The sequence below is a fragment of the Dermacentor variabilis genome, chromosome 7 (genome assembly GCF_050947875.1).
Source record: "Dermacentor variabilis isolate Ectoservices chromosome 7, ASM5094787v1, whole genome shotgun sequence".
NCBI lineage: Eukaryota > Metazoa > Arthropoda > Arachnida > Ixodida > Ixodidae > Dermacentor > Dermacentor variabilis.
The window spans coordinates 74,371,788-74,391,251 of NC_134574.1; the positions used below are offsets into that span (position 1 = coordinate 74,371,788).

Below are 19,464 nucleotides of genomic sequence, written 5' to 3' on the forward strand. Positions count from 1 at the left end.
TTTATACGTTTACGTTTAATAATTATTTTTTGTAATTAAACGCATTATTTGTTCTGCCGGGCGGTTATAATGCGGGCTAGTTTGCCGAAGCTTTGTGGAAGTTGCGGGCGTGTGACCGGTGACCAGTTCTAGTAGCTTCCATTGATACGATTTAATTTAATTAAAGCACGATGAAAGCGCCGACGCCGGTTGCATCCTCGACGGGCGGTACTGGTGACAGGGCGAGCTATAAGGACAAGGATAAGCCGTCGCAAGTACGCCACAGCAACATCACCGCTGCCAAAGGTATTTGTGTAGGCACACGTGCCTTAGGCCTACACTCGGTGCCTCATCGCTGACACATGCGAACTCGGTGTGCAGTTTCGAGTTTCTTTAAGGCGAGCTAGTGCTCCGGCCAGTCCAGGCGAGCACCCTTGGCAGTGAAGCGAAATAAAACAAGCTTTGGAACTTGTACGATTTAGTTTTGCTTTGGTCCTTCGCTTTGCATTGGCATCGAACTGGACAGGCTCTCCGGCGTTGCCCATATAAGGTAAAAAGACAAAGGAAGCAGGTCATCGGTTTTCATGTTATTTTGACAGTTATCCGTGAACTGCGTGTCGCAGGAGAAATTTTATGCACCGTGAATTCATTTGCCCGTGAACTGTTTTGGTTTCTAGTGAGCGAGCTCCCACAGCGAGTCGCCTCTCTTGTGGTGCACCAATATTCACTGAGGTCACACAGGCACTTTCTGTCGCAATCAAGTGTCCTGTCAGCGGGATACTACATACAAAGGTGCCCTTTTGAGTAACTCAGCGGTATCGGAGGTTTTTTTAAGAATAAAGTTAGCAGCAGTGGCTAATGTAATCTCGAAAGTGAAAAGACTGCCATCTGTGAGCTTTATGTAGCAAACATGATCTATATCGAATGAATGACAAAAATCAGGCGTATTGAGATCGCCGATGATAAGTGTACTGAGCGCACGTGTGAAGCTCCGCACGGGCCGACCTAAGCAGGTTTTAACATTTTCGGCCGTTGTCATAGCAAGCTACAGCTACTGAACAACGTGAGGCGGAGCAACGCCGCTCTCCGACAAAATAGTTTTCAGTGCTGTTTGTTGGCTTAGCAATTAGTATGCAAATGTCAAATTTAGGAGCACTGGCTCGAAAGGTGCATTCTTCAGGTGCACAGCTCGGCAGCCACCACGCCCGTGTGATGACACTTTGCCCAACGCCTTAGGACACGTCTGAGTCTCGGCGATGACTTGAGCTGCAAGTGTTCTGACGTGCATGTTGGCACTTGCTGGGCGATGCTGCACTTGATCTAGCGGGATGAAATACGAGCCATTGTAGAGCTACCAAGTTGGGAAGAGAGAGATCAGGAGGGAAGTGTGCGATAACTCTAGGGGCGCTGCACTTCTTTCTGAGGCTAGGGCAGGCTGCCTAAGTTTGCGTAATTATAAGAGGAGGCATACTCAAGATGAGGCTGCGCGTGGCATGCAAGAAATTGTGCAGAGACAATGACGCACATGGTGTTGATATTTTGGGGTACACGTATGACAGAAGGAGATAAAAATGTCAGTCTGCATATGGCAAATCAATTCTGCGGCAGCCTGCAAGGTCAGGTGAAGGCATTTTCACAAAAGGAAAAATTCTGATCAGCTTGACTGAAGCGCAAAGCTGCAAGAGGAAGCACACACCGCCCCCCCCTCCCCCCCCCCTAAAAGAAAAAGAAAGTTTCGCAGTTGAAAAAATTTGTCCTGGTGTAGGATTTTAATCTGGGATCAACTCGTTTCAAGGCTGGGCTAACCAGGAGGCTAGCAGATTGCAGCGTGAAGGCGAATGAATGGACAACGCGAAGCACAAATGTTGGTCTCCACGAAGCTGTAGTGTTTAAAGAGCCAGAGGCTTATGGAATATTTGTGATGCACAAGTAGAGAAGAAAGAGACTGAGTGAAGGATAAAAATAATGAAGTTCACAGGATGGCATAATCGAGTGTATATGTTGTGAAAATATGGAAAATAACAAGTATAGGGACATTATAGATGCATATAGTTGCATACGAACTTAAAAGGATACTGGTGAGGGGGGAAAAATTGTACAGAAACTGACAGTTGTCAATGTAAACTAATCGCTGAATGATTCTAGAAAGGTACTTGTTCTATAAAAGGAATGGTGCGCTTGGCAACACATATTTAAGTAAGGATATCTAAGCTTAAATTCGTTGCGTGATTCCGTAGAGAACAGGGTCATTAGCCAGCACATTTTCAGCAGTAGTATAGGTGGACAGAACTTGTGCCTGCAAGAGCTGCAATACTTAGTGCTTGGCGATGAACACACCTCGTATTTCGGTTGCATGGGAGCACACGCATTTTGCATCAGCGGTGGAAGTCGACCACGAAAACGGGTGAAAGAGCCAAAGAAGGCTATTTGCTTTTAACGAGCTGCGCTGTATCGGTGAACTAAGCCCTTGTAATATGTAAGAGAGCCTGTGCTTCAGGGAGAAAACGCTTGGTAGGCCAGAAAAAGACACGAGAAACAAAACACTGGTTGTAACGCCTCCTTTGATGGCTGCATGGATTTTGAGGCTTCTGCTTTGCTCAATATAATCTTTTATCAGTAAAATAACTGCCGTCTCATTGCAGAAGAGCCAAAGAACCAACTTGGCAAGTTTCGACAATGAAAGGAAGCTTAATATCTGTGACACCACAGGCATACTGGCACTGGGATTTTAATGTCAAATTTAACAAAAAAAAATTCTAATTCCTTGGCTTTCATATTATCTTCTAGTAATCAACTTCCTACCATTAAATTAATGAAAATGGAGTCCTGATGGGATATTTCATCAGTCCTAATTTAGCATTTCTAGTTGGTGTTCCTCTAAATAGTATGCTGGAGTCTGGTGGTGCATGCCGACACCCCGATTCAAAGGGAAGTTCACTCATAATCACCATCAGAAGGCCGTGTTTTAACACATGAGCCTATCTGCCAGAGCACTGAAGTGGACCGGGCCTGTTCAGCAGTCCCGTGCATTCGACAGGCCGGTGGCATCGACAATTTGGATATGCCTAGTTTGGCCGAACATCGCAATTTGAAGTAAATGTCCCATTCCCCAACCTTACCTAATCGGCATGGCCAAATGTCCCAACTTTGCTTTTCTTTTTCCTACTGGATGACAGTAAACCAGATACTACTTTCTGTAGTGCCTGACAGCTCGTTTGCACCTTTTTTTGTGTGTGTGTTCTGTTGCATTGTCATAAAGGCAGTTTTGTTTTTTGTGATGGCTGTAGTTCTGTGTGGGCCCTAGCCATTCACAGTACCTCTGTATATATTGGTAGCTATGTTAGCCAGGCAACTGCATTGCACATTTCTTTTTGTAAGTTGCAACACAACAGACATAAACAAAAAATTCAAATTAGTTGCACATATAGACTGGTGGCCCCTCCCCCTCCTCTCACCACCCTGACTTCTCCCATGTTGGCAACCTTAGTCATACTGCCACTTCTGTAAAGGACACTGTACAGTGTGGTTAGCACCTGATGAGGCATTGCCCATGGTGCAAAAGGCCTTCCTTTCTTTAATTATTTTATAATCCTGTGTTTGCGTACCAGTGCTCCAGCATAGCTTGTCCTGTTCAACAGATTGGAACTCTCTGTGGTGTGTGCGGCTGGAGTGTCTGTGCAATTACTATAGCAGTAACATTTCCAGTGTTGTGGTAGTTGGTAGAGTGGGCTAGAATTAAGTGTTGAGAAGGCAGTTGAATGTAGGTCTTGCTCAGCATATTATCCATCAAGTTACGAGCCGCAAAGTGCAATGTTCTTGGCAAGCAATATTTGTTGCTGGTTTTAGTTGGTAGTAATGTTTCATTCTCTAACGGGTGCAGTGGAGTTGTGAGATGATGAAACCTCTGAGCATAATTTGGGTCATTTCCCCTAATTCTGGCAAACACTGCTTTACATTTCCAGCTGTTGCTGATGCTATACGCACAAGTTTGGGACCACGGGGCATGGACAAAATGGTTGGTACTGGTCTTATTTTCAACAGATTTAGAGCTAATAATGGTGGAAGTCACTAATATGCATTGTTTTGTATGTGTGTGAGAACAGTAGATTGTTAGCATCTTTAGTGTATCATGGATCATCTATTGGCCATGTTAGACATTTCTCAGTGACAGCAATAACACAGGCCTATGCTATGTCCTTGCGAAAAATTAAAATTGTGGAGAGAGCAAAAAATGCTTTGCACGAATCTGTCAATCTGAGTAACTGGTACACCAAAGACAGCGACATTTTGTCGGGAAGACCTCAGGCCCTTTAGAAGTCCTATGAGTCTCGTTTGCGACTGCCTGAAATATACCCAGAGTTAGCAAATGCTTCACAAGCTTAGTACTTCTATACTATCCATTACTGTATAGACTCGTCTAAGGGCCACACTTTTTCTTTTTTTCACAATTTTGACTAAGTGCGGCCCTTGCACGGGACCGAACCTTTTGGTCAGGATGTGTTTGCACAACCTTTTGGTCAGGGTTCTGGCACAACCGGCAACCCCGGATGTACCATAGCATCAGAGGTCATCAGAGGCACAGCTCTCGCCATCTGGTAGCTGTGTGCAGAGGCAAGCAGCATGCGAAAATTCGCCAATGCGCATGTGCGGCATCGGGGCACCGAATGTGTTTGCTTCTCTGTTGGAGCTTTTTCTTCTTCCCCCAAGTTTTGGGCTGCCAAGTTCGAGCTGCAGCCCTTACACAGGTGTGGCCCTTACACAAGTCTATTCAGTATATCTTGTGCATGTTCCTGCATGCCTTGCTGGCACCTCACTGCATTGCTATGGCCTGGTAGGGTTGCAGTCCTGACGGTTCTTGGGGATGGCTCATCAATGATATGGGCTGTCTCAGGGTTTTAACACAAGGCGGTTTGCTGGCTGCTCTTTGATTGACATTTTGTCGACTTCGCAGTCATTGGCTTTCATAGCCACCACATGGAAACCATTCTGCAGTCGCTCTTGAAGGGGCCCTGAACCACTTTTTATCGAAGTGGAAGAAAGCGGTTGAAGTGAAAATAGGCTGTTTCAGAAATACTTCGCCATAAAAAGTACTTCAATGCGTTCAGCAGAAGTGGAGTTATTGGCAATCATACACGGCCTCTGTTGTGCTCCCGTTCCTTTTTCACTGCCTTGGACTGCAAACGCTATGGCGCAGTGGGGCATACCCACCACGCTCCGCCTTGTAAATGTCACAGTGGCGAGCAGTTCAAATTTAATTTTCGATGTTAACGTAAATGCCCTTACTTCCGCCTATGACGCGCTAAACATAAGCCATACGTGGTTTCCCTCAGCGAGCCGCAGTTCGCTTAGCCAGTGGGCTCGTGGCGGCACCCCCGCGGCGGCCACGCTATCTACGCCATGTAGCCAACCACGGCTTGATGTCGGCTATCGGCTTGTAGCAGCCGCCTAAGGGAATGACGAAATAGTGCATCTAGAAGAGAGTGAGGACAGGGCTTTCTGTTGAAAAGAGCGCATTTGAGAAAAAGGTGACTTCGCGATCCACTTGCGAGCTTCACACACCGCGTACGACAACAAAACTTGACTGAGATGCTCATAGCAGGGTGTTCTACCCACCGGCTATGTTATTTCACCAAGCCTGAGGGGTGGTTCAGGGCCCCTCTAACAGCTTTCCTTTGAAATTTTGCTGAATCTTGTTCTACTTAATACAAAGGTAACTGTTAGGCCTGTAGAAACACTTGTCTGCAGTGGAGCCGGTAATTTTTCGAGGGAATCAATATCAGTAATGATTTTTTTTCTTCTTTAAGTGGGTATCATTATGCATGGAAAGTGATGGGACTTCAGGAAGCTTGAAAGAAAGGAGGCGCATTTCAAAAAGGTTGCAGAGCCACTTTCAAGGGCCCCTCATCAGGTCTGGCCATTCTGAGCTGACAAGCGCAAGGCACACAGTGCGTGCTAACAATGATGTCTACTAAGTATTACATCCATATGCGCCATGGAAAGAGCTTCAATTTCAAACCAAACTTCATTCGCCCTAGTCGCAGGCGCTGTGCTCCCAGCCGGAGAGTCGACACGTAATGCACAAGTGTGCCTACACAGTGCTGTGACATTGCCCATAGTGACACACAACATTAAGAATTATTCAAGGCAACATTGGTTACTTGTTTAATCTGGTGCTTCAATACTTGAGTTAATGTTTAGACAAATAATAGACATACAAACCATATGTCTGTGTGTTTGTGTTTTAACTCTTACATTAGCAAGAGAGATTTACTTCCATTTCATGTGCTTGTTCCCACGTCATGCAGTCACGCATGCAGAGAATGAAAGTATCATTTTCTACTGTGTTCCAGCACCATGCTCATGCTTATTCATCCTCCTGTGCCAGCCTCATTGCTCGCTATTGTGGCATTGATCAGATGTTCTCGTGCAGAGCGTGCAAAGTTGTCTGCTGTGTGAAATGAGAGAAACGCAACAGCTCGTGCGCGTTACCGTCACCAGAAGTGCACCAATCGGCAAAAACGCGAGAGAGGAGGAAAAAGATTGCGGGGCTCGTGGCGCATTCATCGTGCGATCATGCGGCTCTGGTATGAGAGAACACAAAGAAGGAGTTTCACTTGCGGAGTGGATGGGGCAAGTGGAGAGAGTGCGTAGGTGGTGACGCTCGCCTCCTGAAATCGTGGGTTCGTGCCACTTCAAATATTTCGATCTCTTGCTATTAATAAACTAATTTGAAAAATTGTTGTGGAATGCTCCTTGGAGGGCACATAGAACAAGGTCCAACGTATAACCAGAATTTACTATGTGGTCTGGTGAGGGGTCCTTTAAGGCTGATGTGGCGATGTTCTGTCAATGGTGCTTCATGGGTCCTGAGAGCTGTGGGAGGGGCATGCGTCCTGCACTGCTTACTAGACAGGGGACTGTAGTGATGCTTTGTGTTGCATCTTTTTTCCAGATCCAGGCAGCCAACGGGGACGTCACCATCACGAATGATGGTGCCACCATCCTGAAGCAGATGCAGGTGCTCCACCCAGCTGCTAAGATGGTATGGCTTCACTGTTCTTTCGTATTTTCATGCGTGCTGCGTCTATGGTTTGCACTAATGAAATGGAGGCCCTTGCTGGTCTAGTGTGTGCAGTGGTGATCTTTGGCTCTTGGCCATCTTGATGCAAGTGTACAGCTTTTGCGAAAAGTTTATGCCATTGGGATCTGAGACAGTGTTCAATTTCCGAGCAGTTTGCGACTGAAGGCGCCAAAGCCATACAACACCTTGTTGCATAAACCACTGCAGGTTGAAAGCCAAATACCAGGCTGCAGAAATATGTTCAGCGTGTTCCCAGATCTTCTAGTCTGTAAACTGTTGATGCCAACTGTACAATACAGTACACTCCACTGTTACAGGTTCAGTGAAACGATTTTCACAAGGACCTTCCCTACAGAGTACTTAGGTCATTTGTAGGCAGCGGTCAGTATAGCTACAGGGTCTCTTCAAGAAACATAACTTGAAGGTAGCAATTTCAGAGAAAATAAGTGCTTGATGTTCCGATTTAGTTAGGCCTCATCATCAACCCATTTTAAGTCCACTGCAGGACGAACGCCACTCCTTCCGTTCTCCAATTATCCCTGTGCTGCACCAACCGACTCCACTGTAACAGTCAAAAAGTACTATTGCCAAGACGTTCATCTCAAAACGGAGCTATAAGCATTTTGCAAAGTACATTTCGGTGTTTTCTTTAACACTGGACTGTGCTACACCTGCAGCTTTACGTTGCCCAGCGATAAAAGGGCCAGTGCTTAACAGAGCTGAAGCCATTCCCAATGCTGAACTTGACACCACACTGGGACCTCTGGAAGTTGATGTGCAGTGGGATGGTGCTGATGAGGCCAGAATCAGTGGTGTGGTTCTCGTGGCAATGAATGACCAAAATTTGGTTTTTTTTACTATGTGGTTGCATAGGACTTATGCAAGTGCAAAAGTGCCTTTACCTGTTAGCCCCCACACGGGTGACCTTCACTTTTGTGTCGTGCCTGTGCACGCAGCTGGTGGAGCTCTCCAAAGCACAGGATGTGGAGGCCGGCGATGGCACCACCACGGTCGTGGTCATCGCAGGCAGTCTGCTGGACGCTGCAGCCAAGCTGCTCCTCAAGGGTCAGTTCACTTTAGCTTGCCCATTTTTTTTTTCCATGGGCCATGTCATGTTGAATTGCCAGCCAATTGTTCACAGGCCGTGAATCGTACATGCTCGGTTGTTTAGACATAACTTGAATCGTGACAGATAAGTTCGTTTGGTGTGTGGAAGTCTCGGCATGCACTGCTGCTCGTTGCGCAAAGCTTATTCCTTTACACTCCCAATGTTGTCTTCGTGGTGGTTGTCTTAGAAATTAGCTGGCCAAAGTGTAGCATTTCCCATTCACCTCACATGCTGTTCTTGACTGATAGCCTGGGCTGCATATCATTTGCTCCTTGGTTTACAGTGAGTGCAAACCAACCCCTTATGATATGTGGTATTGAATCTAAGTTATGTGTGCACAGCTGTGAGCAGTGCTACAGAACAAACTAAGTTCTCTGTACTACGTGCTGGGATTATGATCAGATGTTCTCAGCTGTGCCAGTTGCGAGGCTCTCCATTGGCCTCATGTTTCAGAATGTGAATGTGCATAGTGGCAAAAAATTCTGGGTGTTTGTCAACTGGTGCATCACCTGTGAGTAAGTTAACTACAAATTGCAGTGCTCACAAACATTTGCCACATCGAGCACCATGACAGAGGAACATTGAAGCAGTTTGGAACTGATTTGGTGGCAGGACTTGTGTCCTAGCCACTATGTGCCGGGAAAGTGCTTCATGTTAACATTTGTGTCCTTGCTTGCTTGTGGGCACCATGCCTTATGAAAACTTTGAGGAGGTGTCCGTGAACAGCTAATCGCATTGCAAAAGCAGCTTAACATAGCTTGTCTGAAACAGTGTGCTGTAGTTTGTAAGTCTCGCCAGTGCATCTCTCGGCCGTTCTGCCATGCACGTGATGAATCCTTTCATTCAAGCCTTAGGACACATCTGAGGGCTCAATGATCTGCACTGCAATGGTTCTGATGTGTGGCAAGGACGAGAAGCACCTACGAGCAGAGGGCTCATTGCAGGCGCAGCACAAGCTGGCAGCTAATAACCACTGTAAGATGTTTAGCCTCATGTTTAATGTCATTTGCAGGCTGTGTCATTCGGAAAGGTTGAGTGACACTCGTGGAGTGCACGTGCAAGAGCATGCATGCACCGAACTCGCGTCACTTGTGTGACAATTGCTTTGCATAAGCCCTTTAGCGCAAGAAGCATGCCAGCGGCAGGGTTCTCCTCTCCCCCCATTTCTGGTCAAATGGTACAATATACAACCATTCCATCATTTTGAATTGTAAATTCACTAATGTTGCATTTTGGACACAGTAATGAAACTTAACATGGATTAGTCGTACAGTTGCTGTCAAAATGCATGCCAGCAAATTAATATCGGCGTCGGCCAATAGGAGCACATTGTTGCGTCCTTGTGGCAGCAGTAACAAATTGCAACACCATTTTTTTTCATTTCTCACTGGCTTCTTTTGCTTTATTTGTTGCACGGTGAAATACGGCACTGTTGCTGTTTGAGTCGCATCTCTCCTCTTTACGGCTGTTCCAAAATGGCAGCGAAGCGTCAAATATACAACCATTCCATCATTTTGAATTGTAAATTCACTAATGTTGCATTTTGGACACAGTAATGAAACTTAACATGGATTAGTCGTACAGTTGCTGTCAAAATGCATGCCAGCAAATTAATATCGGCGTCGGCCAATAGGAGCACATTGTTGCGTCCTTGTGGCAGCAGTAACAAATTGCAACACCATTTTTTTTCATTTCTCACTGGCTTCTTTTGCTTTATTTGTTGCACGGTGAAATACGGCACTGTTGCTGTTTGAGTCGCATCTCTCCTCTTTACGGCTGTTCCAAAATGGCAGCGAAGCGTCAAATATACAACCATTCCATCATTTTGAATTGTAAATTCACTAATGTTGCATTTTGGACACAGTAATGAAACTTAACATGGATTAGTCGTACAGTTGCTGTCAAAATGCATGCCAGCAAATTAATATCGGCGTCGGCCAATAGGAGCACATTGTTGCGTCCTTGTGGCAGCAGTAACAAATTGCAACACCATTTTTTTTCATTTCTCACTGGCTTCTTTTGCTTTATTTGTTGCACGGTGAAATACGGCACTGTTGCTGTTTGAGTCGCATCTCTCCTCTTTACGGCTGTTCCAAAATGGCAGCGAAGCGTCAAGGAAAGTCACGTGCTGATGGCCAAATTTCTGCTTTTTTGTCGACAGCACACTAAAAAAGTGTGATTTTCTCGGCTTCTACAACACTTTCCTTTTTTAACATTTTTCCCACATGTTAAGGGGGGATGCGGCCCTTGAAAACCGAAAAATCGCGAAAAGTTCAATTTTTCAAAAACAATATTTTTGGGTTGTATGTCTCATAAACTACCTGTTCTGTAATTATCAGCCCCTAATTGAACCGCAAAGTACCCAGAAACAACGCTAATTTTGAAGCCACCGCGGCCCACAAAACATGCACAAATGTCGAAATGAAGGCAAACTTCACGCCCGCGCCAGTCCCGGCCCATGCGGCCTGCCCGCGCCATGTTGGTGCTGTTTTGACCGTGAATTCTTTGTCTGTTTTGCTGCCTTGCAAAATGGCATCATCGGCGCGGTTGAGGCACTATTGGCGTTCTCCCGCGATGCGATGCAGAGCGCTGATTGGCCAGAGCAGCGCGTTCAAATCCCGCAGGCTAAAGCGCGCCTGCCATTGGCTGCTGCACGGGCGGCGGCTGCTGCTCCCTTTGATGCCGCGCCCGCTGCACTCAGGTCGTCGTTGCCCCTTGCTCCGTCCGCCTCAACAGACGCCTGCTTGCAAGCTGCTCATCGCCTTGCACTATCTTTTAGATTATCTTCGCAGCGTTTCTTTTTTTTTCTAGTTCTTTGCTGCACGCGATGCCGGCAACGAAGCCCAAAACAGTGCAGATGTTCGGTGCACAGGAGCGCGATATGCGACTTGTACGAGGATCGAACTTCCGATCTTCTGCAGTGAGTGCCGACTGCGTAGACGCTTTCAGCGGTGGAACTGTGCTATCGGCTGTCGCCAGTCGAAAATCCTGACACATTGAGTGTGCCTGGAGCATCAAGAGCTAATTAGAAGCTCCGCGGGAGCTTTTAACCAAACGTCGAAAATTAACCGAATGTCGAATTATCGCGGTTGTGACAATAACTCAAAAAATGCCTAAAACATCAACATACCTTTACTTCATGAAATAACTGGTTATTGTTGCTTGTTGCACACAAGAAATTTGCACGGCATGCAAAATTTTTCGTCGTCCTTGTAGGTGGTGCAGTCCGCGCAGACTGTCGGGAGAAACGACACAGATGTTCTCCAAAACTTTTAAGGGCGTCATCGGCCTCTCTAGCAGTGCGGCGCGGCACTTCACACGCATCCGTGACGGGCGCATTTTTGCCATCAGAGTCGGGCTCTTCGTCGCCAAGTACATGCAGTATTTCGTCGTCTTTGAGGCGACCAGCAACTGCAACGTCACTATCGATGTGGATGCATTCATCCAGCGGGACGTCCGGAGGCAGAAGTCTGTCAAAACGACTGTCATCTTCCTCGGTGTTTTGGTTAACATCCACATCCCCGGCTTGCAAAGCATCACCGTTACGGACAAAGCCGCTGTGTGGGAAACAGTTTGCAAGTACTGCGGGCGGCGTGTTGCTCCACACAAGCGCACCACCATGTGCACGGCACTGAGCAGAGTTACATCACATTTTTTGTTTGCCTCCATACAGGGCAACATGCGCTCAAGCACTTGTTTTCTGTATCGGCCTTTCACATACTGAATAATTCCCTGATCCAGAGCCTGGCGGGAAGCCGTTGTGTTAGGCGGCAAAAAAAAAAACATAGCTGTATGTTTGTCAGCCTCAACACTTTATTGTGCGCACTGCAGCTATCTTACGATTTTGCACAAAAGCGGCGGTTGAGTTCACGCAGCCAGGCCTGAAATATCGCGAGGTCATCCACGCCTTTCGATTGAAGCGATAGTCTACGGGAAGTTTCTTTATGCTTTTGAAGCATCTCTGCTTTTCTGCTTTGCCGATTACCAATAGCGGTAGCCGCTCCGTGCCAGTCATGTTGGCAGCTAGCAAAACTTATTCTGTCCTTGCTTCGTTTACTGCCAACGCAAGGGTCCGTCTTAAGGGAGGAGGAGGGGATCAGAATTAACTTTTTTGTTTCTTGACAGAAAGTGCTGAAATTTGGCACACACACTGCACATTGCAATCAAGAGACAAATCTAAAATTTCATTAGGATATCTTCATTAGTTTTTGTTTTATAAGAATTTACAAATTCCTTGCTTGTGGAAAGCCTGGTACAGTAACGAAACACGATAGGGAGCTGGGAATACTTTGGATATTTGCCCAAATGTCTAATCTACATCAAGACAGTGTTCAATTTTTTTTTAGTGGGCTAATAATTTTTTGCTCAACATAACATGCACGTGACTGTGCTTCACTGCATGGAGCCATGTAGTAATTGTGAAATAATTAAATAATGGAAAGATAAAGAAACATTCCAAGACTGTCTTTACGTACAGCACAGCTTGTGGATCACAGCAAAACAAACTGGACCAAAATCGGTCCAGCCATCACATTCGCGCGTCCATTGTTGTGCTACGCTTTCCACGAGCGAGGTGATTGACAAAAAAAAATGCAATTGAGAGAACTGGCTGCAAGGTTTTAAAAGCACTTCAAATTTATTAAAAAGTACCAGGGCTGTAATATTTTGAATCATTGCTATCAGGCATCTTACACCTTTGCCTCTTTGTTTGGTGGTCTTTGGATGCCTTCTTCAGGCACTCTTTATCCTTTTCTTGAGCTGTCTGGAGTAGTGCGTGACCACCATTTTCACTGCCAGACTGAGCCTGGTATCGCAGTGTACACCCACAGAATGCTGTTGGCATTGTGGGCACAGAGTTTTAGCGATCAGAGTTCATTGCGGAAACAGGCATAATAATGAACTCAGTCCCAAGGGGCCGAAATTTGTTCTTGGCCTTGCTGGTCCACCAAACTGAACTTCCGCTCAATTGCGGACACTGCGCTAAGGGAGTCGCGAACGCTGCATGCCTGTGCTTCTGCAGTCACCGCTGACACAAAACGTGGCTCGAGGCGCGTCTGAATCGTGCAACGATTCGTCTGGTGAGCCTTGAGTCACCATGCAGTATGTAGCTCGTCGACGGTTGGGGCTCACTCGCAGGCTGCGTGTCCCTGTCGCACTATGCATCGGAAACGTACACCGTCTCTGCTGGCGATGGTGACCTTCGACCCGCGTCACCTCCAACAATTCGATCTCGATTGCCGACTCGCACGGCCGTACGCACAGGTGCGAGAGCTTCCGTTGGCACGTCTTCCGGTGGCTTGGTTATCAGTGCCGATGTCACAGGGCGATTGTCGGCTTCGCTGCTGGAATCGCACCGTGAAAGATAACGTGACACATTATCCGCGTGTTCAGTTGGGTTCTCCGCTTCTCTCACTGGCCGCCGTCTTTTTCTCGCCGTAGGAGGCTTGCGCTTCCGTTTTCGAAGGCACGCTTCATTTAAAAGTTCTTTTTGAATGAGCGACGATCCATCACACCTGGGAACTTTCATAAATTCGAATTCTGCGAGTGTCAAGCGAAGAAAGATGCCGGCGTGGTTTTTAAAGCAGACAACTGCGGTCCACTGTGGTTGCCATCTTGCCTGCTGCTGGAGCAGCAACCAATGGCGAGACGCCTTTTGGTATGGCAACCAATCGGAGGCCCGCTTTCATCTCAGGGCCCGTGTGACCGCCTCTAGCAGACCCGCACTTCTTTTGTGTTTGTGTTTGTTACAAGATGTCGACGACTGAAGAATTCAGAAACGGAATGGTGAAACTTCGAGCTTTCGAACGATACCAAGATGGCGGCGTTCGGTGGCGGGAAAGACGAGTTAGGGCTCCACGAACTGCGGTTATTTTATGCGATTTAAAGCTGTTTTCTCGCCCTACGCACTGATAAATTTTTTGGGGCACTTTTAGTGCGTTTTCAGTCAAACCATTTTGATACAATGTAGATTAGGCATTGCAGATATCGAAACGCGCCGTTGCCAAAAATCGATCTTTTTGCGATTTTCGCGATCTGATCCCCGCGTCCCCCCTTAAATGTGATGGTTTTATCCGGCAGGGCTTTGTGGAAGAGGAGCTGCGTTAAAAATGTTGCAGGCATCATAATCGGCTAGGCATGCGGGTAATCCGGCCGTCCAATCTTCAACAACGCCTTCATTCACAGCCCCTTTCTCGCCGCACACGCTTCGGAAGACCAGGCCATGTCTTTTCTTTAATTGGTCGATCCAGCCTTTCGATGCCTTGAAGTCTTCGATGCTGAGCTTCAGCGAGCACTTTTCGGCCTGCGCACAGGTAAGGGGGCCACTCAAAGGCACCTGTGCGTCGCGCGAATCGGCAATCTAGCTTCACAACGCTTCAAGTTTCGGGTGCGCTGCCGTTTGCAGTCTCTTCCTGTTGTCAGTGAACTTGTCACTGTCATGGATGGATGGATGGAGTAACTTTATAGAAAGGTCCTGCGAGCTACGGGGCGTGTCATACGCCTGAAGAATCTCTACTTCATTTTTCACGTATGTGCTGAGGTGCTTCTCTTCACGTTGAATTTATTCATTATGACCTGTCGAGGCACCCCTGCCTTCACGTCTTTCAATATTTCTACTTTCGCTGCCAAATCGTTCGCCTCATACTTCGCCCGCTTCGGTGGGGCACTAGAGCACATGGTGGCGCGGCTAGGCACGGCAACAAAGTAACGGGTACACACACGATGTCAAGAAAAAAAGTATAAACGGAAAAAAGAAAAGCAAAAACAAAATTTAACCAAAAAAATTACACTGTCCTCGCACACGCACCTGATGCAAACCGATACATGATAAGAACGGCAACAAAAAGAAAAACTGCACAACTCCGCAACCACAAAAACTGCACAAGCAAAAAACATCGGGAATGGTGGGCAGCAATACAAAGAAAAAACATGTATGTATAGATTAGGGTTGCTTGCATAGACCGATAACTACCGTGCCAATAATCATAGCGATGCAGAGGTAGTGCCAAGCGCCAAAAGGGACTGCGAAGTCAGAAGTACGTCATTGCTGCCATGTTTTTTGAAACGTAGGTTTGTCTATTATGTAGCAATAAAATAAACATGGTGGCCTTGACGTATTTCCAGCCTTTCAGCACTCCCAGCACATGCAAGCATAGCCTTGAGATCGGCGCACGCTAATCGGAGTCGCCATTGCTGGCGGTGCGACTTGAACACATCCTAGTGCCTCCTGATCCTATACGCCTCACGTGCCTCTGAGCTTCGCGAACTGTCCGAATTAACCGAAGTACGACCAAATATGTCCGAATTAACGGGAGTTTCGTGCCATAAGGTTATGTACATGTTTGACGGGACCAGACGGTCTGACGTCTAAATTTCCTAATTAACGGAAGCCAGATTAACGAGGTTTTACTGTATAAGCTCTCTATGTACAAAATTTCTTTAGCTACACAGGAAAACATTAGCCTTAGTAAACTGCCATGTGGCACTCTGGAGCGTGATCCTATGTCCACTCTTGACCGTCTTCGTGCAGAAATCTCCGCTTTCTACTCGGCCACTCTGCACACTTCGGCAATAACAGAGAGAATGATGGTAAAAAGTTGAACCTCGTAGCCGACGTATTTTCGCTGTGACAGCAACACTGACAAGCAACTTCTCCTTCGCATTCCATATGCAACACACCATAGTCAGCGGTAGATCCCTCTTGCATGCCAGCATAAAGTTCCTCGTGTCATGTTCGACAGCACGAACGATGTTCAATTTTTCTTCTATGCTGAGCACCCGGTTTATGTCCCAGCTTGCACGATGCCGTAACACGGGCTGCAACGCTCTCCGACACTGGCTCGGTGCCGAAATGCTGTGGCTTCACCCATCCAAGCGCCCTCTGCGTTTGTACTTGGTGGCCGTTCCGATCTCTGAGGCTCGTTGGTGTTCTGGGCCAACGTACTGCCGTGGTTTCGCGACAAAATGTGGAAACACTACGTGTTAACCGATACATACGCAATAGCTGGTATGGTTTATACGGATGCAAAACGCATTATGTTGAATAGCCGCCAAGTCGGGGATTTGACTGTTACTTTTAAAACAAAACTACTGTTTAAGCATTTACGGTTTGGAGAGGTTTTACTGTACCTTTGTAATGTGCCAGATGACCTCAGAAAAATTGCACGGCAGCAATGAAACGGTCTGAGAACCAAGCGAAACTCACCGGCAGATGCCTGTGGACGTTCCGGGGCGGTTTGATCCACTTTTGCTGTTCATGCTAAAGTCAGACAAATTAAAGTAGTTTTTCAGAGTCTGGGCTGTGACTGTCACCCAGAAATTCTAGCCCAGACACATGAAAATCCATCGAAATTAACAGTTTCCATGGAGCAGTGGCGCGCGACGTTGACGCCATTTTCGAAACTACGAGTGCTATGAAACTACACATTAAAAGGTGCTAGCTGTCCAGAAGCGCGCTCGGACAGCGCCATGATTTGAATTGGTAACCATTCATAACATGCTATCAATGGGAATAGGCACTGTCACAATAATATATGCAAGTAAGTATCAGTGAGTGCAAATCGAAGTGACTCGGAACACTAATGAGTGCCGGGCAGGGTGACTTGGCACCAATAGGGGGGTGAGTGAGTACATAGCATCCAAGAAGGCTATTGGTGAGTGAGTGTAGGTGTATTGTGCCAACCTATGCTTCGCCATCATCTAAAACGGAATCATTCTCAAAGACCACGAAAGATTCTAGGCCAATGATTGGTAGCCACTGTTCTTATTTATATATAGTAACCATAATGCATGCAGTGCGTTGGGGAGTATCAAAGTATTTCCAGCAGCAGAGGGGATTAGTATGAGTCGAGATTCTAACAATAGTGATCTTGGGATGGAGTGGTGTAGGTAGGATTGGGATAATTGGAACTCGCTAAGAGATGCCTGCAGTGGATGGAGAGAAATAAGCTGAGAACGGTGACTCAGTGGATTGTACCCCACCCCACCCTTCTTATAGGCATCCACCCCACGACCATCTCGGACTCGTTCCAGTCCGCAGCGGTCATGGCTGTAGAAGTTCTCACGGGTATGGCGCACCCCCTGGACCTGGCAGACCGGGAGTCGCTGCTCAAGAGTGCCACCACGGCTCTCAACTCCAAGGTTGTGTCGCAGCACGCTTCGCAGCTGGCGCCCATAGCTGTGGATGCGGTGCTTAAGGTGGTGAACCCGGCGAAGGACACGAACGTGGACCTGCGGGACATCAAGGTCACCCGCATGCTTGGGTCAGTTCCGTCTTTATTTCTGGGTGTCCTGTCGGGCCGGTAGATAAGGGCTCTTCTGCACAAGGCTTGGATCTTGGTTTCTTCTTGGGTCACCCTTCTGGTGCCACAGCTGGATACTGTGAAATCTCGATATAACCAACTTCATGGGACTGCAGCAAATTGTTTGTTATATTGGAAGGACGTTGTAGTGGAACTCCCAAAATTAACCATTATCGCCAATCAACCCATCAGTAGTCACTGCATGAGCTATCCACCAAAACGTTGCTGTTGGCTCTCAGCCTGCGCTGTTGGTATCTTTCATAGCCTCTGCCACCGGCTACCACCGCAGAAACGTATGTAGAGTGGTGTGCGTGCTCAAAAGAAGCTGACACCGAGCAAATCACCGACAAAAAGAAGCGCTTTGTTCCCTACACAGTGTAAAGCTTTTTTTTTTCTCATTTCTCTCACTTTTTGTTCTTTGCCGTGGACACTGCAGCTGCCTCACTTGAGGCAGACGCCTAACTATTCCAAAGTGCAAGCTTGTGCAAATGACACCGTGCACGATCGTGTAGCATCCCCGCGAGCACGGAGGTTACATTTCTCTGCGTTCGTAGCTGGCACAGCCGCAGAAGCAAGAGCAAAAGAAGAAAGAGACACGCCCTTGTTGCTAGGCAACACTTGTCTGGGTGGAGCATGCGCTCGCAAAACCTGATGCATGATCGCCTCCGCAACAGGAAATAAAAAAATCTATTCCCGGTGCTTTTTTTTTCTCCGGTGCAGTCTCTGGTTTTCCTAACCCATAAGCCGTAGCATCTGCCTTCTGCGCCTTGTCTGCTAACCTACTCTTCTAGCACCCGTAAAGAAAACGGGGAAGTTTAAGAATCCCCATATTACAGAATATTAGTTCAAAGTACAGTAAAACCTCATTAAATCGTACCCGCTTAAACAGTAGTTTCGTAGTAGTAAAGTCAAATCCCCGGCTCAGCGGTCATTTAACATACTGTGTTTTGTATCCGCATAAACCGTACCAGCTTATTGCGCACATATCGGTTAACACGTAGTGTTTCCACTTTTCGTCGCGCAAACATGGCGGTGCGTCGTCTCCATTGGGTGGCCCCGCAGAACAACAAGCCTCAGATTGGAACAACGGCCTCCAAGCGCCCTGCGCGTTTGCGCGTGAAGCCATATCAACATCATTTCAGCACCATGCCAGAGAGCGTTCTTTATTCTATGAGAGTGCGTTGTGGCGTCGTGCAGCCAAGGACTCGCGTCAGGCTGAAGCTTGAATAAAAAAGACGCCGGGTGCTCATCATAGAAGAAAAATTAGACATCATTCGTGCTTTCAAACGTGACACGAAGCAGTCGGCACTGGCACACGACAGGGATCTGCTGTTGACTACGGTGTGTGGCATTTGAAATCATCGTGACGAGAACACCACTCCTCAATGAAAAAGGCACCCCCGCGACTTCTGCAGCGTTACCGCGCGCGTGCACGGAGAATACGTTATGCCAATGAGGAATCTGCCACGTGGGTGTTTGCCGAGCAGAGAGGGCTGGCTAAAAGGCTGGCTCACAGTTTCAGTAAGTTTGAGGCCACTGTCATCGCTGCTAGGCCGCCGCGGCATCAAACAAAAATAACACTTTTTTATAGCGCGAAGTGAATACTGCACGTCTTTTTCTCCTTTCATCACACTCTTTCTGAGTTTTGTTTTTGACAGGTAAGTGTGAGATCTCGTGGTATTTCGGTTAAGCAGTACAGTCGAGCCTGCTTATAACAAACCTGATCGTCACACGGAATTCGTACATTTATCCAGAAGTTCGTGATATGTGGGCATAAAAGTTGACATCATTCAAAACAAAAATTTGAGAAAAAAAAATCTGTGATCGTTGTCTGCCTCTTCAGAGCACATCCAATGACGGCGGTTTAAAGCTTGTTCAAAGCTGCAATGTGTTCGTCACCCAAGGCCTTAAACAAGATTTCTAAGTGTCTCATTAGGCTCACTGCTGTGGTCGCTCTTACAGGTACTGGCTCCGATGGATCGCTGTCATTGTCTGAT

General features: G+C 47.0%; 1 protein-coding gene across 1 annotated transcript in view; it reads left to right on the forward strand.

The window, feature by feature from the left end:
- Positions 1–74: 74 nt before the first annotated feature.
- CCT4 (chaperonin containing TCP1 subunit 4) overlaps positions 75–19,464 on the forward strand; it is a 41,864-nt gene continuing 22,474 nt past the window's right edge. Inside the window, exons 1-5 of the mRNA XM_075698621.1 lie at positions 75–285; positions 3,942–3,994; positions 6,932–7,021; positions 8,017–8,125; positions 17,164–17,428. Of these exons, the coding sequence (XP_075554736.1) occupies positions 171–285; positions 3,942–3,994; positions 6,932–7,021; positions 8,017–8,125; positions 17,164–17,428 (632 nt within the window). The 5' untranslated portion in view covers positions 75–170. The remainder of the gene's footprint in view (positions 286–3,941; positions 3,995–6,931; positions 7,022–8,016; positions 8,126–17,163; positions 17,429–19,464) is intronic.